This window comes from Syngnathus typhle, linkage group LG7, assembly GCF_033458585.1.
Source record: "Syngnathus typhle isolate RoL2023-S1 ecotype Sweden linkage group LG7, RoL_Styp_1.0, whole genome shotgun sequence".
NCBI lineage: Eukaryota > Metazoa > Chordata > Actinopteri > Syngnathiformes > Syngnathidae > Syngnathus > Syngnathus typhle.
The window spans coordinates 4635339-4658727 of NC_083744.1; the positions used below are offsets into that span (position 1 = coordinate 4635339).

Sequence of the window (23389 nt, forward strand, 5' to 3'; positions counted from 1 at the left end):
TTTTTTTCGTTTCCTTAGAATGCTCTCTAGTGTGTCAATTTTACAAGACATAATTTTATTCAATAAAACTACCTTTACACTTAAATATAATGCAGAGTGTGAGTATTTTGGCCTCTTTAGCAAGAATATATTCTTCATTCTGTAAAAAGATAAACTAGGCTCACGCTGCAACATGTTCCTGTTTACGACTAAGAATGGGCGGAGCCTATTGTGAATTTGTGGATTTAAATCTGGACACAATACCCGCCTATATATTTTCCATTGGGGTTTGCTCGATTTGTATTTAGCTTTCGATTGTTTCCTATCCCGTAAAGTGTTTGCACAGATAAACCCGCCCATTTTAGAGTACATGGTTTACAAAACGAAGACTACTTTTGATGAATGACGTCACCAGGTCCCACCTTCCCATTGGCCGCTGCAGTTTGAATTTCAAAGTTTCTGCAGCTGCGCCAGTGTGGGGCTGTCTTGGATATCGGCGCTCGGTAAAATTTACTTGACGATTAACCAAGACATTTTTTTTTTTATGGCTTTTGCTTAAGATCATATTCGATTTTACGGAGGCGCAATCATTGGATTCCCTTCATATTTCTTCCTGTTAACATGGTAAATAATGTGACATTACTTCCTTTCATAGCTTCTGGGAATTGCCGCCTGTACATAAATGACAGAAAATGTTATGTTTGCTACTCACCGTCGTAATATTGGTGTAACTACTTAACGTACTAGTAAATAGCGTCCTAAAAAAATAATCAAATTCTTTTCAATTTGATAAATCGCAGTAACGTTACCGTGTTCGACAGCCTAAAACAAGGCCCAGCGCGCGTGAATACAACAGAATCCAGTTTGGCCTGGTCAACTGTTACTTTAGTTGCTTATGTTTAAAATCCTTGAATTGACTGGTTTTGTTGTTGTTGTTGTTGTTTAATCCGACATATTCTTCGATTATTCGTGAGCAACTATTTGAAACATCAACAATGAACTGATATCTAACCGAACCAGACGTCAAAAGCGATTTCCTAAAGCAAGTGGTAAACTTTTGTTTTTGCCTTGTATGTCTGTTGTTTTCATTACCGCCGATGGATAGTTTGAGTGGTTGATGGAACTTTGATTTCATAGTTCGTCAAACCGGTAATAGGCCTATGCCCGTAGGTCGCTTTGTATCTAAGTGATTATTACAATCCAACCACTTAAATTTGCGATCGCTAGGTGAATTCCTCAATCCACTGCTCTGTAATGGAACCCCAGTTGTGAAGATTTTCTCAAATGTCATGTGTTTCAGAGCGACAAGCCTCCATCTGCCACCATGAGCACTGTAAAATCATCTTTGTTGTCTCTGACGAAGATGTTTGCTGATAAAACGCAAGAGTTTTTAAATGACATTGACAATGTCCACATGGTTTGGCTTGAGGAGATCCAACAGGAGGCCGAACTGATGTTTTCAAGGTGGGTGAATGTTTAATAACATACAACATGAACAATAGTGAATAAACTTCTAACAATTGTGCTTTCTTTCATTTGTAGCGATTCTAATTTTGAACCGGAGTTAATGCCCAAAACGCCATCACAAAAGAAGAATAGTCGCAGGAAGCGCGTGTCGGTCGGCCGGCAGGAAGATTCTCAATTCAGGCGCAGGTTTGCTACACTTTGACAAAGTTTCCAGTTTCAATTATTGATTTTTTTGAAACCTGGTGTGACTTAATTTGCCCTTTGTGATGCAGGCTCTCAAGGGGTCGACGAAGTAATCTCCGTAGCGTCACTATCAAGCAACTGGACTTCATTTCTGAGAATGCCATTGCCGATGTTTCCGCAGCTGGCAGCAGCACCGGTGCACGTCCAAAACGCACTACTCGCAAAAATAAACAAAGCATCGCGGAGATTGCCGAGGATGTGAACCAGCCTTCTCGTACAATCCCCGAGATTCAAGTTGAGTGTAACAAAAAGCCAGAGCTGGTTGAGGATGAAAGCGTGGCTAAAAATACCGAGGTGGACAATACAGACGTCCCACCGGAAGAGCCGTGTGATGTCAGAAGGCATTCTCCAATTAAGATAGAGTCACCTAACGTTGTGGTCAGCATCTCTGCATCAGAGCGTTTGTCTGCTGAGCAAGAAATCCAGCCCATACCTTCACCTGGGCGCAGCGCTGCAAAGATCGCGATAGCCGGCAATGGCAGAAGCTCACGGCGCAGCTCCGTGAGGTGCTCATTGAAGGCCCGTCGCTCCCTGGCCAGTTTGCGGCACAGCATGATGCAGGAGTCTCTGCGCCGTAGCTCTCGGCGGTCCTTGCTGAAGAAGAACGCGTCTCGCAAGGCCAACTCATCGCGAAGCAGCATCATCGACTGTAAGACTCAACATTTTATTCAGATTTGCAGTCTTATTTGGCTTGTTAGTGTATCTTAAGACTCTTTTTTTTTTTTTGGGTAGCCACTTCTCCTTGTGAGTCAATGGAAGAGATAGATGAAGTGTAAGTACTACAAATATTTTCTTGGTTGAATATACTCTACATTCAGCACCTGCAAAAAAATAGCAAGATGGTTAAGACTGAACGATTTCAGTAAAAATGATCACACAGATATCGTAATTTCCGTGATGTGATTTGGGGTTACCAAACTGCTAAAATCAATCACGATCATTTCCATTCCTTACTCTTTTTTTCTTTTTTATAAATTATCCCCTTTAACTATTATCATTTATGACCACCACAGAGCATCCGAACCTGTGACCACAGATCCTGAAGTTGCCATGATCACTTCAGCCGATCCTCCTGAGGTACTGTGTTCTCCTAATTTCCAGTTTGATCATTCGCGATTGTTAAAACTTGTGTCATACAATTCTACTTATGCAGCCCGTGTTGAGTGAGCAGCCATTATTGGCACATGTCACTCGTTCTGTGGCTGTAAACTCCCCCAAGCTGGCCCCACCTTCACTGTATTCTCCCGAGCGGTACAACGAACAAAAGACATCAGGTATTTGCTTATGCTTCCATCCCATCCGCCAATAATAATTGGCCTTAAATTGTTGTTAATAAATTGTTTTCTCTTTGTTCCAGTTAACATGAAACAGAGCCCACTGCCGAGTCAAAGGTGAGTTTCAAACAGTTTAAACTCTTTTGACTCCGTGTCCAACTATGGCTGTTATAAGTGACCAGTATCAATTGAATGATTATACTTAATTTATTTTCAATTCTTTATTATTTCCAAGTGTCACGTATCTGATATGTTCTTTGTTTTGTTTGTATGTTTCCCCAGGTCAACTAATTGCGTCAAACGCAAAACGGCCTCCCCTCCAGAAAGACCTACAAAGAGGTTCTCGAACCTCAAGAACAATCAGAGTGTAAGATTGCCGAATAAATCATAAAAATCCACAAATTAGAATGTTGTCTTAAATTGACAGTTTTATAAGTATATTCTTTCCCCCCCCCTCCTCTTACAAGGCTCCCAGACCGCACATGAAATCATTTCTTCACACTGTGCAGAAGAATCAGATGCTGATGACTCCGACTGCCTACAGCCGTAGTTCTGTGGTCAAATCCTTCATTCGACAGAACACTCCTCTGAAGTTTGACCCAAAGGTCAGCATTAATTCCAACCCCTCACACACACACACACACACACACACACACACACACACACACACACACACACACACACACACAAAAACAGCAAACCTGCAGTATTTTGTTCAAATTACAAAGCACTTTTAAAACGTCAGCATCATGAGTCCTTTATTAACTACAGGCAATGTTTGAGTATATTAAGCATGTTTAGTTTAAGTGCTGATTTCTAAAAGTGATATTATGTAGACGATAATGTATCAAATTGAATTTGACGTTACACACTACAGTCACCATGGGCCATTTTCAATGTGCTGTAGATGCAATTTAGTTGAGCCGGAATCATTGCATTGCATCATTTTATTTGTATTTCCTCTCTCCAGATGGGCATGACTAGAGTGGTAAGTACACGAGCACTGTTGGTGGTCATTTTGGTGATAGTGCCCACTCATTTAGTACTAAACTAAAGCCCCCCCCCCCCCAGACACATCCTAACCTGTGTGCACTCACCGTTTGTCTTGATACGGGAGGCCGTAGTGAAGTTCCATTGTTGGGTGCGGCTTTACCGCTTATTTTCTAAATTCGACAGGCCAGAGAGCGGCAAAAGCTGGAAGCACTGAGAAAGAAGCAGGAACAGGAAGAGGAGCGAATGAGGAAAATGGAGGAGGAGAAAAAAAAGAAGCAAGAGGAGTATAAAAGGTTTGATCCGGTTGGGGAAAAAAGCACTGCCTTTGTGATTGGATTGCTCAAATGACTTTTTTTTTTGTACTTTAGGAAGAGGGATGAGAGGCTAAGAAAGGTGACTGAGGCAAAAGAGAAAGAAGTGCAGAGGGAAGAAGAAAAAAAGAAGAAGATTGAGCAAAAAATGGCCAACATTGATGAGAAAAATGATAAGGTGAGGGTTTGCATTTGGGATGGTTGTGCCACGTCCAGGTAGATCAACGGTCTGTGAATGCAGCGTCAGGCGGCAGAGATGGCCAAGAAGCGAACTGCCACCAAACGCCAGGAAGAGCTTGAACAGAAACGGAAGCTGGAAGAAGAAATGAAAAGGAAGAAGATTCAACAAGCGGTAAGATTTGTATTTCGTTTGATGTCTCCACACATCTAAACCCGCTTTTTTTTTTTTCCTCCTCCAACTTTAGGAGGAGGAGAAGCGCCAACAAGAGTTGCTGACTAAGAAGGCCAAGGAGGATGAATTAAAACCCAAAAAGCTAGCAGAAGCTCGCAGAGCCTTGGAGCTGGAGAGTCAACGCCTAGCTGCTGCTGAAAGGTCATCTTTTGAAACAAGTTTGATAGTCCATACCCCACCCCCCTTTAATGCAGGGAATGATTCAGACCCACCAATAAAAGATCAAAAGCAGCAATATTGACACCACAAGTGTCTTCAACAATTGACTCTAAAACAGGCACACAAAATAAAAGAATGAAATGTCTGTTTATTAAAATGGTCAACCATATAACTTTGTTTCTGCCTTATATTGATTCTTTTGTGTTGTTGTTTGTCCAGGGAGCGAGTTGAAAAAGAAAAGGCTTTCGCTCTGCAACGGGAACTGGAAAGAGCAGCTCGCGAGAAGGAAGAGAAAAGAAAACAGGTGAAGATCGATGTTGTTTGCTTCCCAAAAAAAAAAAAACTATACAAAGTGCAAATTACGTGAGTTTGTTCCAAAAAATGCTTCCCTACTGCTTTGTCAATTCAGATTCTAAAATTCTCTCTGTTCCACCAGGAAGAGGAACAGCAGAGGTTAGCTGCAGAGGAGAAGGCTGCGAAAGACAAAGAGGCTGCTGCTGCTGCTGCTATAAAAGTTGCAAAGGTGAATAGAAAAAATATATTTTGTCAATTATTTTGTTAAGTAATTACAGTGGGAATACCTGTAATGAAACCTGTAATCGGGTTCCCCCTAAAGTATATCATCCCGTCTCCCCCTGCCGCCCCATTTAAAAATAAATGTAAAGATTTTATTGATTTTATATCTTTTTTTCTTCCCCTGTGACTTCCTTTTCTATACAGAAAGCTGTTCCCCTCAATGTGACTATGGATGTTGAGGTACCGTCAATCTGTTTTTTTTTTTTTCTTTTACTTTCACCAAACTCGTAATTTCTTTCTTGTGTACATTACCTTGTTGCATTTTGCTAGATAATATTTAATATTCTGACCAATTTTACAAGAGATTGATATTTTTTTTTGGCAGAATATTTTGAAACTCCTTTCCACGATTTTTATTCCCCTCCACAGAATTCTTTGTTGAAAACTCCGGCAGGAAAAGGTGTCGGCCTCAACGTGACTGTGGATGTTGAGGTAAATCGGGAAACTGATACATCCAAAGCACATGTAGTGGTTTATTCAAATTTTCATTGAGATATTTTTTTTTAGACGCTCTCAAAAAGTGTGTTTCCTCCCTGGCAGAAATCACCACAGTCTTATTCCATCACTCCAAAGGGTGTCAACAAAACTTTGACTTTGTCCAAAAATCCAGAAAACTATGGGATGGACCTAAACAGTGATGATTCTACTGATGATGAGTCGAAGCCAAGAAAGCCCATTCCCTCTTGGGCAAAAGGTATGCATCTTAAAATTTGGATAACTAAAGAGGTGTAAGATAAAGCGTCTGGAATCGGCAACTGTTGTTTTGATTTGATGAATCGAATGGTTCCATTTTCAAAATGGTTGCATCCTCGAATCGTCATATCGTCTTTCGATAGCTGGGTCGTGTTGCGGAAAATGTTTCAGTGCAGACTTGCTCCGGGTTGCCAAATTTTCAGAACTGTTAAAAGCATGGAAGAGGATTTTATCGCAACTTGGGAGTTCCCAAAGCAGAGGACAAAATGACGGACAGATGAGGCAGGAGAAATCGTTTCCCAAAATAGGATGACAGTGCATTCATGAAGGGAGCCATTTTTTTATTTTTTAAGTGAACCGAATTGAATCATTACAGCCTTGAATCGTTGCTGAATCATCTTTTGATGAGCGATTCCCAAAGTATAGTTGTTGTTTTTTTCCAATGTCTTGTCATTGTTGTGAATCTTAGTCTTAATTGCTGTATTATATTATATGCAGCATCAGGGCGGAATGAGGCAAATTAAAAGGGGAAAAAAAGCCATCGTATGAATAGTGAATATTATTTGATCTTCCTCCCAGGTCACAATCTAGAGCAGATTATTTTGAGGCAGTACTTCAACCCTCCAGACATGGATTCTTTCTTTGGACCAATCGAGCCGCCTAAACTGGAGAAGCTGTTTTACAAGAGGAAATCGCGTTACTTTAAACGCACCAGCTCTGCTGTGTGGCACTCACCCCCCAACGCCAGCAAATACTGATGGAGTGATACCGTGCTGTACACATTTTTTTTTTTTTTAATTTCAACTTAATCCCAATAAAAAGGTAATCGGTTTTCATGGAAAATAAGTGAATGTCTATCACAGATGACTTTTTTTTACTGTTAAATACCTGAAATTGTTTTGTTTGGCATGTGACATACAGACAGAATTTTCTTAGTCCTGCTTCCTGCTCGTTGCTGCTTTGTTTCCGCCGCCATCTACGAGCACGCCCAGCAAGTCTCCTTCAGCCAATGAGATTCCAGAATCATTAGGGGAATTTTGCTGATTGGCTTCTTGTTGCGAAGGCATCGAGCTGGGTGCGGTCATTGTATTGAGCCCACCGTTGCTGGCCTTAACATTGGCCGCAAAGTTACCAAAGCTGCTAAGATTGTTGGTGTTGAGAAGATTTCCTGTCGTGCCAGCGCCGCTGCTGCTTGTCACATTAATACTGCTCGAGCTACTGTTAGGATTATTTGGATTTGCCGGTCCATGACGATAGGGAGGGGTGAACGAGAACACCCTTTCTCCCCCGCTTCCTGTCGCTCTAGCGCTCTGGGGTCCCGCCTGGCTGTCGGCGGACGGCAACGTTTCCAGTGTCAGGCACGGAAGAGGAGGCCGGCGAGACAGCAGGCCGTGTCCACGTCGGAGTTTGGATATGGGACAAAGCTCGGGCGGAGGGTCGGGGAAGGAGAAGGCCGGGGCGGCGGACGTTTCGCCGTCCTCGCTCAGCCAGGGGAAAGCCGACGATGGTGGCGGATTGTGACTGGGGGTGTTGGGGGGTAGAAGCTGTGAGCCGACAGTCTGAGGCGCGAGGGAGCTGCAGCTCTGATCCCATTCATTCAGAAGTCGCCGGGCAGGTCGAGGTCGGGGCATTGCTGGGGGAACGCAATGGATTGGCGTCTGGGGGCAACTGTAGAAGCCTGCTCTCTCATATAAGGGCATCCCGGAGAAGACATAATCCTGATCTCGATCTGCATTTAAGGGCTGGCGGGCTTGGTTGGTGACCGACTGAGCTTCTGGGTGTAAGTACAGGGGGAATCGACTCAATGGGGCTCCGGGACGGCGCCGGAGCAGGGAGACCCGAGAAGAGCGAGGGAAGCTGGGGGACTGGACACCCAGGAAGCGACCCAAACCTCCCAACAGCGGAGTGGAGTAGTTGGCTTCCTCGTTTTCTTTAATCTGCTCCAAATTGGACTGAAACTCCATTTCCTCTTTAGGAACACTATAGAGCACAACAATATCATAATAGCAATGAAACGCTGTTCAGAATGATTCCAGATTCCCTATATCGAGTGTCCAAATTCGCTCAAATATTCAGAATACAGTTTTTAGACTCTCGTAGAAGATTTGACTTTAAAGCATACCTAATATCCAAAGCCGAACCCATAAATGACGGTTTGCAGTGATCTGCGCTGGCAGTAGTGTAGGGAGGGCGAGGCTCGGACTCATTCCAGTACATGTCCTTCTCAACTAGAGGGAGGCTGTCGTACATCTCATCCACAGACAGCAAAGATACCTGAAACACAATCACACAGCTAGGACCAATAGTGACAGCTCCTTTGTTCTTATGTAAATCAGCCATTTTTCAGCCACGGTGTATATTTGACATCACATTGGACCGATCACAAAGAATAATTTCAGATCACATCAGAACCTGTAAATTGCGATCGACAAGCCAGTTCGTCTCAAAGTCGTCATCGTCTTCGCCAAAAGGATTGATGAGTTGCTCTGCCACCTAAAAGCAAGACCAAATCAGACACGGACCAAGCGTCAAACAGATTAGATTAGATCATCAATGGTGTCAAACCTTCAACCAGCCAACATAGAAGAAAAACTGCAGCAGCGTGAAAACGGGCAAATAGAAGTCCAGGTCGTGTCCGGGATAGCCTTGGCCCGGGTCTAAGAACTGACGACCAATCAGACAAGCTAGGAAGAAGCTGTAGACTGCCACCGTTGCCACCTAGACACCACATACTAGTGAAGTAGGGGCAGAAATTTCTTTTTTACATTCAGACCTCATATCAACTGAAACAAACCTGAGTATACACAAGAGGCAGGCTGATCCAATCATATCCGTACAGCTTCATGCACTTTGCACGTAAACTGTTCAACTCCTAAACAGTGAAGAACATCAGACATTATTTAGGACTGTTCAAAGCTGTTCACATTTGCAGTCGGGACAAACGTACAGTGAGGATGGCTGTGAGAGCCACGTCGTTGTTGATGCGACCCTCAGTCCGGGCCCGCAAAGCCAGACTCACAAACCACATGCAGGGAACCCAGAACTTGTTATGGGGGGAGGGCAAGTCCTCCAGATGCCTCAGTTCCTCTGATGTCATCAAACCTGAAAAAAAGTTCATGTCTCTTTTGAAGTCAATACACAAAGAGAATAGTCAGGGTAATATTTGTTTTTCTTTGCAGAGGATAAAGAATATATGCTTGTGAGTCATATTTTCTGCTTTCTTGTTTTTATTTTTTTGGGGTGTTAACTTGTATGTATTGTACTTGTATGTTGTATATTGTTTACTATGTCTTGTCACCGTGGGAGAGTGGGAACGAAATTTCGATTTCTTTGTGTGTCTTGGCATGTGAAGAAATTGACAATAAAGCAGACTTTGACTTTTGACTTTGACAATATGAAGATGCTAATTGTTAGCCTGCCAATGGGGTTACCATTGTTTGTCAACATTAGGTCAAAAAGCTAGGTGGTTATTTTAAACGTTGTTTACTTTGACACTTTGATAATAAACCTCAACTGGGAATGGCTGTAAACACCTTGAAATCTTAATAATCTCAGCGCGACATTACATCATTGGTACACAAAGTGTGTACTGTTCAAAGACTGCAAACACGCCACTTTGTGCCTGAATTGGGCTTAGTACTCAAGCCAAGGTTCAGCGTTTCCGTTTGACCAGCGTACCTGCTTGCACCAAGTGCTCCATGGTGGGGAACCTCTTATAGACGGCCGTGCTGACCGAACGGTAGATGAGCACCCCGGAGAGATTGGCGTACCGCACCAGAGTGCGCCGGGTCAACCTGGCGGCCTCGTCTGCTCCGCGCACGTGACCTCCCACCAGTGATGCCAGGCGGTCTGGCCAGGGGACGTTTTCAAACTGACCCCACCAGCGGGACACCACCAAGGTCACATAGAAACCTGCCAAGCAATGTTGAAGTTGGAACCCACTTGGGATTATTTACTAGAAGGTAGACACAGAGAACTAGGTGTCCAAATTAATCGAAAATAAACCACATAAATCGCCTAGTATTTTAATGAAGTAAGCATCTCGAATTAAAAATTGTCCACATCTTCTAATTTCAGTCTCTCACAATTCTATAATTTATCCAATCCTTCATGAAAACAGACTGATTTATCTTGTGTTTAATCAAAATATGAATAATAACTAGCTAACGACTACTTTTACGTTGTGATATTGCTTAACTGTTGTTCGGTTGTTTTTTAATCGCTATATAATACCAGATATAATCAAATAATTGATTCCTAAACAGTAATTGGCGAAAACGTTTGTAATGCACTTTAATGAAAAGAAAGTTTTATCCGATTATTTGATTCATCGACGAATAATCATTAGAATAATCCATTCTAAAGGTATTCGATTGTGACAGCCCTACCGAGAACAAAGGACACTGGGATGAGCTCTGCGTAGCGGTCACAGTATATGGACAGCTTCTCAAACTGCCTCTTCTGCTCAACATTTAACACAAACCTAGTGTGGAAAAGAACTTAACACATTAATACATCGCATTCACAAAAATAACGAGTAACTAACATGATCAGTTTCTTAATGAATATAATTAAAATAATAAAACAAATAAGATGAATAAATTAAACTAATAAAATAAATAAAATAAAATAAGAAAATAAATAATAAAAATGTAAATAATAATCATTTCATTAAAATCATTGAAGGTATTGGTACCTATAACCGATGCTGAAGAAGCAGTAGAGCAAGGTGAAGATGATGAGCTCCCTGTAGAGGAGCTTATAGATGCTGCCTTTCCAGCGCAGTAACAGGTGGAAGAAAGTGCCGAGGCCTGCGTCAGCCACTCTGCGAGAGTAGGTCACTGTCATTGCCGCTGCCGCTTCTTCTTAAAGGCCGACTCCCTCGTCTCGCATTGGCCTGACATGAAGGACGCCTCCGGTGTCTCGTCAGATCGCAGAATCAGCAATCGGTCGGCTTGATCTGCTGTCAACCCAAATCCATACGGCCAACAATGATGATTTGATAACGTGAAGCCAGATGCGATCTGCTGTCTTCAGGACCACAAAAGGTCAACTTGAAAGATTCACAACTCACCGCTGAATGCGTATCGCCATAGCTGCAAGTGAGCCGTACACTTGGCCTCCGTGGAGAGAGAATGTTGGAGAAAAGAGAAGCGGGACCAGAAAAAGGAGAGCGTGGAGTTTCTACACCTCCGGTCACTTGATGTCTTAAGCTCTTTTGAGCAACAAAGCTGCATTGTTGGCTTCCGCAGGCTGTGTTAATCCCAACAAATCACAAACAGCTGGTCACTTACATACATAATATCAATAAAAAAATATTAAAAAAACTTATTAGAACACTCAGGCGCTCTCACGGTGAAATTCCGTCTTTTATGAATTTGTGTTTCACCATGATTATTATTATTATGAGAAACCACGGTGAGCCCTCTGACGGAAGAAATGCGCACAGCCGGGTAGTTGTGGGCCAGGAGCTGTTAGTGGTGTGAGTGATTATTAACCCCTGCTGTCTAACCAGAAAAGCAGCGGCAAGGGCGAAGTGCGGACACGGCTCGATCAGCAAAACTCCTGCAACGCTCTTTCATGTTCGACTTTGGTAAGTGTGACTTTCTTGCATATCAGATGAGCTCAGTTAGGAATGAACAGTCCCTTTAAAGACGTTTGGACATTGTGTGCAGCATTGAGGTGTGGTGGCACTTCTGAAAACATTTAAAGGTCATTTATTTATATACTGTATAGCATTATTGTATGAAGCATTGTCTAACGCCCCTTCTCTGTTTTCAGAGGCCACCCATAAGCTCTGGTCCAATTGTTTACTTCCACACAATTGAACCAGATTTCTTCTTTTGAGTGACATGGATGCTTTCGAGGGAATTCACAGTGTTCGGATTTCCCCCTCTCCGCCGCCCCCGACCTCGTCCGGTCGAGCCTATGAAGTCCTGAAGGCGGGGAGGTCGGGAATAGCAGTGTATTCCTCTGCTGTGTTCTTTGGGACGCCATCCGAGGCTGAGGAGAAGGGCTGTGTGGTAGGAAGGTATGGGAAACAATTGGGGGACATATTCTGATTTATGCAGAGATTGTAGTGGATTATTGTACAATTTGTGTCATTCTTAATGGACAAAGAGATTAGAACTACTGGTACTAGGACTACCCCCCCAGTTGGATAAAAAGGGTTGGATTTTATTGCCTTATCCATATTCCACAAAATCAGAATACTGTATTTGTCAAGCTCTGTCACAGTTTGTGTCCTTGTTTTAATGTCATCGTTTCGGTTCGCGTGTCTGTGTGCTCGCCCCTCCCCTCCTGTGCTCTATGTAATCGCCGTCACCTGCCTCTCGTTACCTGTCATATATTTAAATCCTGTCTCCCTGTCGGATTGTTCTCGTCTCTCGTCTCATGTCTTCTCGTTTCTAGTCTCCAGTCTGTTCTGTTCTATTTGTGTCTTTTCAGTTATTCACGTCCCGAGTCGAGCATCTATAGTTTGTCTTTGGAGTTCTTCATTAAACCCTGGTCCGAGCTGCAGTTGGTCGCCCTGCCTTCATGACAGTATTAGGCTCAGAGAATGACTTGGACTTTACCTTTAATACTTCTCACAGCATATCATAGATTGTGATCTGATCTAAGAGCAATTTGATTGGATGCTCAGGAAAATATATATGGTGTTTATATGGTGTGACGAATTTGGTCACGTGACTTTATGTCGGGACTCTGGCATCGAGAGTGGGTTTGGTGTCACGTGACTTGGAAGACAGGCAGAATAAAACAAATGTTTTTTGTTTTTTTTAAAGGGGAAATATGAAGTTACGGCTAGGAAAAGTGCGAAATAAGCATTCGCGGTCATTGTTGTTTGCTGCCTGCTGAGCCAGTACTTGATGACGTCAGCGTCCGCATTCCTTCGCGTTGTGTGAGGCACTGATTTTAAACTCGGAGCTCGTCACATTTCGACAATTTCAACAACACGGACAACTTAAGGACGCAGGCGGCAGACAAACTGAAGTGGGGACAGGGTCTTCTCTTCTGGACGCTGACAGGGTAAAAGTGTCACTCTTTCTTTGAAGGGGAAAATATGAACAAAGTTGTAAATCGCCTGGCTAGCTTAAAGTGCGACTGCTCTGTCGCGCGAAACTAACTTTGAGCTTTTACGTCATAATGTTGGGAACATTCAAATAGCCAGGAATTGATTTGTTGTTGTAAAAAGTTGCTTTTCCCATTATTGCCGTTCAAGTTTATAACCATGCCGTGCTAGGAAAGTTGGCGTACATAGTCCAGTTTATTATAACCAGATGTTTTTTAAGTCACGTGAGACCACTTTGCGACTGAACCGTATCAAAACAATTTCAGCGATATACGATTTCCCCCCCCCCCCACCGAAACAAATAATAAGAACTGTTTGAATAATATTAAAACAATCCCAATCCTGTGTCTCAAACTTACAATATTATCACAAAACTGTCAGATCAATGCAAAATTGGCCAAAAATAAATATGATGACATGGCATAAACTTTAGTGCACAATGTGGGCCAAAATGAGAAGCAGCACATCTGACTTTTTCTTTTCTCTCTCTAGTGCAGCTGACCTTTTCTTGACAAAGTGATAAAGTATCACTGAGGCAACAACAACAAAAAACAGCTGTCCTCGTGGCATATTTCTAGACAAAGCAGCCTACTATTGTGGCTGTAGCATGATTCTCGCTGAGGGTGTGAAAGCATGAAATAAAGGACGAGCCCAAGAGCTCCTTTTGGGTGCAAATGAAATGTGCAAATGAAATGTTTGTGGTGCAGCTGTAACTTTTCCATCTGTGTGTGTAAGGTCTGGTTTTCTGTGTGGTATGCAACCACATACCACATACTGTAAGATGAGGTCAACGTGCGGGAGTACATTTAATTGAAAGTATTAAAACAATATTTGTCTGCAAACACAGTGGTAGAAAATCTGATCAGGTAGAAAATGAACATAGGTTATGTTTTTGACGTCATGCAGGTTGGTAGATCTGGATCCCGAGCCAGATCCCAGATTGGAGGGAAGAGGCCAGGTTGGGCCCACACTGGATATAGACCATGAAGTCCAGTCCCGCGTGCGCAGCACCTCCTTGGAAATGCGAGAGAAAGAAATTCGCGAAAAAGGCTCGGAGATCCTCAGCGAACAGTTAGATGCTGCAAAGAAGGTGCTGGCTGCCTTTAACACGTAAACACACTGCAATAATTTAAAAAGGGAAGTGCCACAAGTGAACTCCTTTCTCCTCATACTTTTCAGGAACTCAAACTAAAAGATAAAGAATGTGAGCGTCTGTCACAGGTCAGGATTCAGTTGGAGCAAGAACTAGAGGAGCTCACCGCCAGTTTATTTGAGGTCATCATTACAAAGTTGTCCCCCTTCAAATTATTTTACTGGTTGAAATGAATTGGAATCGATTCCATTTTCTCCACAGGAAGCTCACAAGATGGTACGCGAGGCAAACGTCAAACAAGCAGGAGCAGAGAAACAACTGAAGGAGGCTCAGGGAAAGGTGTGTGTACTCTTTGCTAAACAATTAGTGATACGCAACTTGCATTTTTTGCATTATGCCGGCAGATTGACGTCCTTCAAGCTGAAGTGACGGTGCTCAAGTCTCTGGTGTTGACCTCCACTCCATCCGCGCCCAACCGCCAACTGCATCCTCAGCTGCAGCTCCCCATCGGCGGAAACAATCGCAACAAGAGTATGAGCGGCGGATTCCCGTCCCCACCTGGCAAACCGGACCCTCCGTCACTTCCCGTTCAGCCCGTGGTCAAAGAGGACCGAGAGGTAAAGACCGTTGCAAGCTTTTCCATATTGTTCCTTGCTTCCTTCAAGTCTTGGGCCTTCTTCTCTTAACCTTGTTTCCTTTCCTTGTAAATTTTCTCTCAGCCTGCTGTTCCCGTTCTCCTCTAATTCTCTGTCAGCTTTCTGGCCAGTCTTTGAGTTTTTTGGCAGAGTGAACAGGTAACTGTCCCCCACCTCTGTCGAGCTCAGCCTCTTATTTACGTTGACTTCCGGCCCGACACTAAGAACCTTGTCTTTGCTGACGAGATGAGTGAGGGACTGTCTTGTCTTCACAGATGGACTCGGTCCTATACGCAGAGTTCCTCATGTGGAAAGAGCATCCGAGTCTAGATCGCTCATCTGCGCTCATGAGTCGCATCTACAGAGAAGACATCGGGCCTTGTCTCTCTTTTACGCGATCTGAGGTTAGAATCTTCTCGCCACATTCAGTTGAGATCCATTTTCTGATCAGTGGAGCTGCCTGTGTCCACAGCTGTCCCAGCTGGTGCAGAGCGCCGTAGAAAACAACTCTCTGACTATCGAACCCGTGGCCATGTCAGCGTTACCGATAGTTAAAGCCTCGGCCATCGAATGTGGAGGACCTAAGTGAGTTGCTATGTGTGTGCGACAACGGCCAACGCTGTCTTTCCTTTCTGCTCAACTTGGGCCAGCCATTACAAAATCGAAAATGGAATGGGGAGTGGGAAATCTAAATTTCCAACTGTACAACTTCCTGGGTTCCAATTGTAGTTCTAATAAGGGTATTTGACCTGTGGGCACTTTTCCAATCACTGTCTCACTTCCAAATCTTGTGTTTGCAGTTACTTTAGGGCAGCAGTGGAGACGTAAGTCCACTCAGCAAGCTTGTCACTCTTTCACTAATCCGCACTGACTGCCAGCATGAGATAACTCCGTGATAAATGTCACTAAATTTACCACGTGCATACGCCTGACCTCTTCTCATTGCTCTAACCTCACCTCATTATTTTTCGCCCTCTCCTCAGCCGGGATGGGCCTTTTTACCTAAAAGTGCATCCTTGATGTTCATTGTCTGGCAGAAAAGACTGGACAGCATGTTTCCATTATTCAAGCCGCGGTTCTTTGAACAGTCCCAATTTCCCGGCAGAAAATGTGCACTAAGCGGCGTGTCGAGACAGTGCAGACATCGCATTAAACTCGGCGATAAGGGCAACTACTACTATATTTCCCCCTCCAGCCGAGCACGGGTAAGTGCGTCCGTCACTTTATCATCATCTGTTTCTACGATAAACACGGCCTCGTTTTGACTTTCCAGATCACGGCCGTGTGCAACTTTTTTACATATATCCGCTACATCCAGCAAGGCTTGGTCAGGCATAATGGTAAGTCCATCCACAAATGTTTTTTTTTTAAATTATTTTTTTCTTGCTGTCATGTTTTTAACCGCACCCAAAATAAGATAGTTGTCATTTTCTCCAGCCGAGCAGATGTTCTGGGAGGTGATGCGACTACGAAGGGAAATGAGTGTGGCGAAGTTGGGTTTTTTTCTCACAGAGCAGAGTTAGATGACCAGATTGATCAGCATGATATGACACGTATGGTTTACAAAGAGGTCAACCGAGAAAACAGTTATACAATAAAAGGCAAAGTACAAAAGTGCTTATGATCTTTCCGTGCTTAGTTTTTAATCTTGTGCATAAAGTCCCCCACTATGTTATTTGTCCATACAAATGCTTTTCAAGCTCTAAAATCTAAAATACACAAATGACGTTTTGCACATCCAAAATTAACACAATGTATGAGCCATTGACAGCAATGCATAAATGTAGTCCATAGCTATGTTCTGTCATTTTGCATCGGTTATTTTACCTCATTATGTATTATTATAGTTTTTATTTTGAATAGTCAACTGTATTTTGAAGGTGACAATGAAGAAATATGTAGGTGCAATAATCGCTTGTATGGCATTGAACTGCCAACATTAAAGTTTGACTATGCCGTACCTATCTTTATTTCTTTTATTCAGTTTGTAGTGAATAGATTAGTTGGAAGTATGAGAATGAGTCTGGTGTATTGCGGTCATCACCATGAATGACCTGTTTACAGCCACACAAAGCACTGTTGGGACACACCCACAGTTGTTACACAGGTTTGGAAGCAGGAATTTAACACGGGCGTAGCAAATAAACATCAAGGCCACGTAGCACTCGAAGGGGCTTTATGGAAAGAAAATCAGACATTCCTGTAAAGCCTGTGGTTTCCGGCTTCAAATCGCTTTTTATAAGCTCGCCGCTCTGCTTCCGTGACCTCTCCATACAGTTTGCAGGAAAGCTCAATAAATCATTTGTTAATAATTGAGTAGGTGCTTGGTGACATAATGGCACAAAGGACAAAACAACAAGCTGGCTCTTTGCTATTTGTTCATGCTGTACGTTCCCATCAACGAAAGCGCGAGTCAGTTTGCACGTAAATTCTTTATTTCTTTTTATATAAATGTGTGCTTAACTTTCCCCTTGGCAACCTCCAGCACAGGCTGACTGTTTGTTTGGCAACCACCTGAAATGAAAAGATATATTTGTTCCGAAGATGAATAAATGACAAGTTACATTTCAGTGTTGCGACTCGCCTCCGAAAACAGTAAAGGAGAATCAACATCCCGCCAACCCCACCGAGCACGACAACGGCTGCCGTTGCAATCGAGACGGGGGACGGCGAGGAGAACTCTGGATGGGTGCACACAAACAGGACGAGTCATGAGAGATACAAAATGCTAAACTATACATTGGTTAATGTCGTAAGGGGTTTCGTTTGAGAATAATAAACCAACCTGAGCAAGAAAAAGAACCTGGCAGGTTGAGACATTCCATATTTTGTGGGCAAACAGCAATTGATTGCTCACACTCGTTAATGTCTGAAAGGAAACATGGACAATCTGGGTGCGACTGTTATTTGAGCACCTTGTATTCATAAAAGGTAACATTGGAATACCGTGGCATGTTGGAGGTGGGGAGCTCCACTGTTGACTTTGTGCATCACAGCTGAGAGATGAGGAACCTTGTAGCTCGAAACCAGCTTGACACTTGTACTGGATCACAGAGTCGCAAAGCAAGGAGTAGCCAGACTGGATTCTGGGTACGGGACCGCACTTGGGATCTTGGGGAGAATTTACAGAACTGTCAACACATTACGGACAACTTTGGTCACGTTTCTCACCAGAGCGGGGTTCTTTCCATGGACTGAGGTCGAGTTTAGGGATGAGTGGGCTGGAGCAAGCCAGCAGGGCGTCTGGGTTCTCTGTCCGTGAGAAAGGGTCTTCGGGCACATGGGTGATGTGGCTATTGTCACAAATGATTCGGGACAGAGAGACGGCGTGGAGGTGTGTCCTCTGCGTGCTGGTGAACACGCCCTTCCTCTCCCACCAAAACCTTCAGACACAGACTCGTGTGTTAAGCGATGTAAGTCGACAGTGAGCAGAGACGTAATCTACCTGTCACCGTCTCGCAGGGCTCTGAATTGTCGGGCCAGCAGGCAGGACAAGAGTGGTCCCACTCTGCCTCCGGGTAGAGCCGGTTCAGAAATGGCCCCTACCCACACATCGATGTTGTGCGGCGTGCCATACAGTTGCTGGAATTTATGAGCTAATGTTGGGCTATCAAGGATGTCTACCAGCTCGGATTTTGTGTTGGGAACCGAGAGACCGCAGAACCTTCGCCATGAGCTGTATCCTGGTTGGAATCAGACGAGGACGGTCAAGAAAACGTTTGGGCTTTTCGAGGGACTCTTGGTACCTGGCAGGCCGTGGTCCCGGCCCCGTTGAAGGTTGAGAGCCCCAAGGTCCAGTGGCAATCCACCTTGCGCCTGAAAAAGACGCTCTGTCAGTTCCTCCACCATCATCTGACCAGGAGTCTGGAGCTTAGCAGGAGACAGCAAGAGGCCACGTAGTACTGGGTCGATACCGCCTGATGAGGACACCAGGTTAGAACATATTTTGATATCTGGATCAACCTTCATTTCCATGCTTCATCTTACCCTCCTGGACGACCCTCCACGAGGCGAACAAAGAATGATGCAGAGGGAGCGAGGGATGCTGGGAGTTTGCGGTGTACCCTGGCCCGAGCCTGGTCACGATGGGCTGTACAGTGACGTGAGCAAAACGAAAAGCGGCTGTGGCAAAGACGTTGGCGATGCTGGGATCCAAGTTAGGGTCATAAGCCTCGTAGGGAGGCATCTGCTCGGACATGGCCGTCTCTCCGAGGATTCGAGGAAGGTAATGCTCCCACGTTAGGATCTGGAAAGCAACGTGACTCAAGTCACCGAGGGTCAGGGGGAGAAAAAAATTCTGGAGCCACAGCGACTACCATTTCGGAAGCATTGTACCTGGTGGATGGCTCCTATGATCTTCCGGGCCTCCTGGTAGAGGGTGTTGGGACTCCAGTGGGGGTTTAGGTCATGAAGCTCTTTGACCAGACGGTTATGTTCTCGCAGGAAGAGCGTGTGTAGGACCACCATGCCGAGATGCTCATTGGCTCTTGAATCACCTAGCAAACATGACTCATGAGCTCTGGTGGTGGAAAGTAAGATGGTTCAAATACTTGGTGCCTAACATTTCGTGTATTTTTCTTATGACTATTTGTCATGACTATCTCATCCTAGACTGGTCTACGCTCACCAGCTTGGAAGCAGGACGTGGCATTGTCCCGTTTTCTGGAGCCTTCTCTCGGGCCACAGGGATCCAAGTGATCCTGCGGACGAGGCAAGAAGGGCAGGTAGGCCAGCTCCCCGTCCGAGTGCTGCGAGTTACAAGCCATCAAGCCGAGCAGCGAGGAGCGGTCGCGTAGCTCCAGAGCTTGGCTATCGGAGCTACCGTACACCATGCTGGCGTCCACAAAAGAGGTGATGGCGTTGAGCTGCTCACGGTGCAACGGGCGCCCAGCTCCATCCAAACAGCTTGGAGCAGAGCGCAAAAAGGGCATGCAACTCTGAAGGCCATACCGTAAATCAAATGGTGGAATCTGACGGGAAAAACCTTCAGTTTAACAAAAAAGAAATCGGATGTCTTTGCGGAGCTTAGGATGAAACGCACCTCGATGGGGAAGCATGGCGAATCCCGGCTACAGGTCCGGGTGCAGTCCGCCCCCGTCCGAAAAGCCACCGTGCTGGGGCTCTGGGGGGTCAGCACCAAGTCGTGGTCAATCCACTGTCCCCACTCGACCAGCAGGTGGGACAAAGTGGAGTCCAGAGAGATGTTGTCATTGTGAGTGAAGAGAACCTCCTGAGACACCAGTCGGACCTGCGAAGACCACCAAGTGAGGGAGGCAGGGGGTGGGCGACGGGGAGTGGCTCCATGGGGTCTTACTGGCGGCAGGCTAAAGTTATGGTAGGTGTGGTCTGAATCCCAGCCTCTTGGTGTCCCCCATGAGTCTTCATATTCTGGAGGCAACCAGCGAGAGTAGGGAATGTTTGCAGAGCCCCATCTGGGATGTTCTCTGTGCAGGAGGAACAGCAACTAAATGGAGTTTTCTCTATTTATTTTTCTTAAGCTAGTCATAAACTGTGATTTATAACAAATGAAATGAAAGAAAATGATCAAGAACCAACCTGTTGTTGCAGTGGGCAGTGATGGATCGGTAACGTTCTGCCACACAGCCAGTCGGACATCCGGATGTGCGTCGTTGAGCCAAGCAACCAGTGGCTTGAAGTAGATTTTCAACATCTGCTTCACTCAGCAGCTCTGAGAAGGACAAATAAAAGTGAATATGCATTTACATAGTTCTTGGCTAGGGATGAGGTTCATTTTATCAATCAAATCGAATTGAGCAGCTACTGTTATCCTGATCACACAACTGTACCTAATGAACTGTCCGTCAGTTCCAACTTTGTACTGCGCGTGTAGACCATTTCTCGGATCAGTTCCACCGTGTTATCCAGCAGCTCGCCAGCCCGAACGTGAGTCCTGCTTGTGCTTTGAGTCTGCTTGAAGTGAACCAGCAGATCAGTTGGTCTCAGGGAGCCTTCGGATAGAGACTTCTTCACCCTAAACGATGGCATATTGTTAAAATGACTGAAGATGGGAAATATTGCCATGGAGGCAAGATGTTGCGGACCGTTCTCTTGTCTGAGCGTAGGCGCCGTCAGTCAGCTCGATGGCCTTGCGAAGAGCCTCCTTTACAAATACGGAGCCCGCATGTACTGTTTCAGACAGAAAAAAGCAGAATCGGGCTTAGTGTTACTTCATGAACCTTAAACTGGTCACTGAGGTCCTACCTGAGGTGTTTTTAAACAACAGCGCTCGTTGTGGGAGGGCCAAGAGGAGGATGATGATCATCTATAAGGAGTAGACATGGGGAAAAAAGGCACCTAGCACAAAACAATGTGAATTTCAAGCAACTCACCCCTTGTAAAGTCTCCATCTTGATATGTTCCTTGTTCAAATCAGGCTGCTAGTACAGAACAGTATCTTACTACTGCGCTGACTGAGCAGGTGTGTGTATCAATGGCCATTTATACAGCAGAAGGTATGTGCAGAATCCCCCTTATCATACCGCTGGTGACAGGAAGGCAACATCAAACATAAGCCGCTCCACCTCACTTTTTTTTTTTTTTTTTAATTCAATTTATGATAAAAAGCATTGTATCATGTTAGGATCATTTCAAATAAATGAAAGTGTGTGCCTGCTGTGCTTCAGGGGTGGCCACACTTTCTGTGTTAATATTGCAAATGATTGTGCCTTGCCCGCATCATGTATATTTTTTTGTTTTCATTTAAGTGTTAACAAATCAACTATTCGAATAGAGCATTGATATCAATCAATAAAAGCCTGAATATGAGCTTTTCCCACCCCAAGCAACACTGCATTTGTAGCTTTGTAGATATAAACTAATACAATAATGAGTTACATTTTTTTTCTGACAGCATTGGGCCTTAATTATGCAAGTCCATAAAAAACATTGAAGCGGCTGATTGTTTCTGTGCCAGAGTCAGAGGAGGAAGAAGGACTTCTGCCAAATTGAAGGCAGGAATGAAGTTGAAAAGGTCAATGTGACTCAAATGAAAGTTATAAACCAAGAACATTCAAATGTGAATTTGCTCCTTTGATGCAGCAGGTGTGCGATACAATCATAAGAATAAAAAATCCGGTGTCATTAACTTTTTATTAACATTGACCCACATCATTTTTGTCTGCCGTCTCCATTCTATCAAGATGTTAAACATGTCACGCATCCATTTTCCATAGCCCCGAGTAAGTACCGTCTTTTCCCATGTGTAATGCGCAAAATTTAACTAATTTATTGTCCTAAAATCTGGGGTGCGCATTATGCATGGGTACAACAATTCGTGAAGAAAATCTCCCTCGAAATAAAACTTGAAATCACACCTTTCTTCTTGTTTGTTGTCAATCACGCATCGCATTCAGCCATCCTGCCCAACACACTTAGTCAGTAAAATTCATAATTGACGACACATCGTTTGATGCGATGGTGCAATCCTTGATGGTGTGTTGTTTTTGTTTGTTTTTTAATCTCCATCGCGGACCGGACGTCATACCGAGGCAGTATCACTGCGCATGCGCACTATGGATCCGAAGCAAATAGTCCTCTTCTCTTCTTGACTGACAATGAATGTGATAGTTTAATACAATCAGCAAATAACAAAATGCGTATTACAGGTAATATTTTATTTCACAACACTTTGCCTTGTTCTTTTCGTCTCTGCTGTTCACTTCAAGCACGCTCCATACGAACGCAATGCTCTCGTATCAGACAAGGCTTGCTCGATCACCTGCTCGTTTGCTGTCACAATGTACCCTACACAAATCCGAAACATTTGTTGCGGCTCCGAGTCACGACGGGGGGCAAGTTTTGGTTTCCAAGGGTGTTTTTATTCCTCTTCAACTTCTCTCCAACACAGAGCCGCCTTTTTCACATGTCCGCACGTCACTTTCCTCTCTTTTCATTTTAACCTAACTCAGTGCTTCTCAAATAGTGAGGCGCGCCCCCCTTGGGGGGCGCGGTGCTATTCCTGGGGGGGCGCGTGTGACCCTGGGGAACAGGCTTTTTTTTTGGCAGTACTAGAATAAAGTGTAATTGCGCGTTTACTACAGCAGGGGGCAGTGGCGCTCTCATTGTTACTTCTGTCACGTTTGCGACAGTGCAACATTCTACGACTTACAAGACAAGTTAGGATAGTCATGGTGGGGAGGGGGGGCGCGAATAGTTTTCTTCTTGCTAGGGGGGGGCGTAACAGAAAATAATTGAGAAGCACTGACCTAACTGATCGCGGTGGTGCCTTTCTGGGCAGTCGGAGAAATCAACGCCAACAAAAAAAATACATCCAGCCTAGTTAAGAAATCACCAGAAAGATCACCATGACAATTGTGAACACACAGAAAGATAATAAATAACTGGAACATCACTCAAATATTGGTGATCCCGTTGAGAGTCTCACATATTTCTTCTTTTTTTTAGGGTGCGTATTATACACGGGGGCGTATTATACATGGAAAATTACGGTACTCATATTATA

General features: G+C 44.3%; 3 protein-coding genes and 1 pseudogene across 6 annotated transcripts; 2 read left to right on the top strand and 2 right to left on the bottom strand.

Annotated features, from left to right (window-relative positions):
• The first annotated feature begins 362 nt into the window (after nucleotides 1-362).
• On the top strand, nucleotides 363-9491 carry LOC133157644 (inner centromere protein-like). 2 transcript variants are annotated; one of them, XM_061284344.1, is made up of 21 exons: nucleotides 363-482; nucleotides 1280-1443; nucleotides 1522-1632; nucleotides 1719-2338; nucleotides 2422-2461; nucleotides 2703-2766; nucleotides 2843-2963; nucleotides 3047-3080; nucleotides 3246-3330; nucleotides 3431-3568; nucleotides 3934-3951; nucleotides 4140-4249; nucleotides 4325-4445; nucleotides 4509-4619; nucleotides 4693-4820; nucleotides 5058-5142; nucleotides 5275-5361; nucleotides 5559-5594; nucleotides 5784-5846; nucleotides 5955-6108; nucleotides 6687-9491. In XM_061284344.1, exons 1-21 carry the CDS (start codon nucleotides 378-380, stop codon nucleotides 6863-6865), a joined length of 2574 nt encoding a protein of 857 aa, XP_061140328.1. In that variant the 5' UTR covers nucleotides 363-377; the 3' UTR covers nucleotides 6866-9491. The 2 variants fall into 2 exon arrangements, with proteins under 2 accessions (XP_061140328.1, XP_061140329.1); XM_061284345.1 differs by lacking the exon at nucleotides 3934-3951.
• On the bottom strand, nucleotides 7040-11455 carry LOC133157648 (bestrophin-2-like). Its single transcript, XM_061284350.1, has 10 exons — nucleotides 11182-11455; nucleotides 10804-11070; nucleotides 10496-10590; nucleotides 9786-10019; nucleotides 9055-9209; nucleotides 8902-8979; nucleotides 8673-8825; nucleotides 8520-8600; nucleotides 8230-8381; nucleotides 7040-8087 (listed from the first exon to the last, which is right to left on the bottom strand). The coding sequence occupies exons 2-10, from the start codon at nucleotides 10953-10955 to the stop codon at nucleotides 7040-7042; spliced, it is 2148 nt and encodes a 715-aa protein (XP_061140334.1). The 5' UTR covers nucleotides 10956-11070; nucleotides 11182-11455.
• A 105-nt stretch (nucleotides 11456-11560) lies between these two features.
• On the top strand, nucleotides 11561-16867 carry LOC133157646 (guanine nucleotide exchange factor for Rab-3A-like). Of its 3 annotated transcripts, XM_061284347.1 has the most exons (12): nucleotides 11562-11700; nucleotides 11889-12138; nucleotides 14086-14269; nucleotides 14359-14454; nucleotides 14534-14611; nucleotides 14677-14889; nucleotides 15183-15311; nucleotides 15380-15492; nucleotides 15708-15731; nucleotides 16013-16112; nucleotides 16181-16247; nucleotides 16345-16867. In XM_061284347.1, exons 2-12 carry the CDS (start codon nucleotides 11960-11962, stop codon nucleotides 16428-16430), a joined length of 1269 nt encoding a protein of 422 aa, XP_061140331.1. In that variant the 5' UTR covers nucleotides 11562-11700; nucleotides 11889-11959; the 3' UTR covers nucleotides 16431-16867. The 3 variants fall into 3 exon arrangements, 2 of the variants coding, with proteins under 2 accessions (XP_061140331.1, XP_061140332.1); XM_061284348.1 differs by lacking the exon at nucleotides 15708-15731 and having other exon boundaries at nucleotides 11563-11700; XR_009715057.1 differs by lacking the exons at nucleotides 15708-15731; nucleotides 16345-16867 and having other exon boundaries at nucleotides 11561-11700; nucleotides 15945-16112.
• A 499-nt stretch (nucleotides 16868-17366) lies between these two features.
• On the bottom strand, nucleotides 17367-23267 carry LOC133157647 (eosinophil peroxidase-like; annotated as a pseudogene).
• Between the last annotated feature and the right edge of the window lie 122 nt (nucleotides 23268-23389).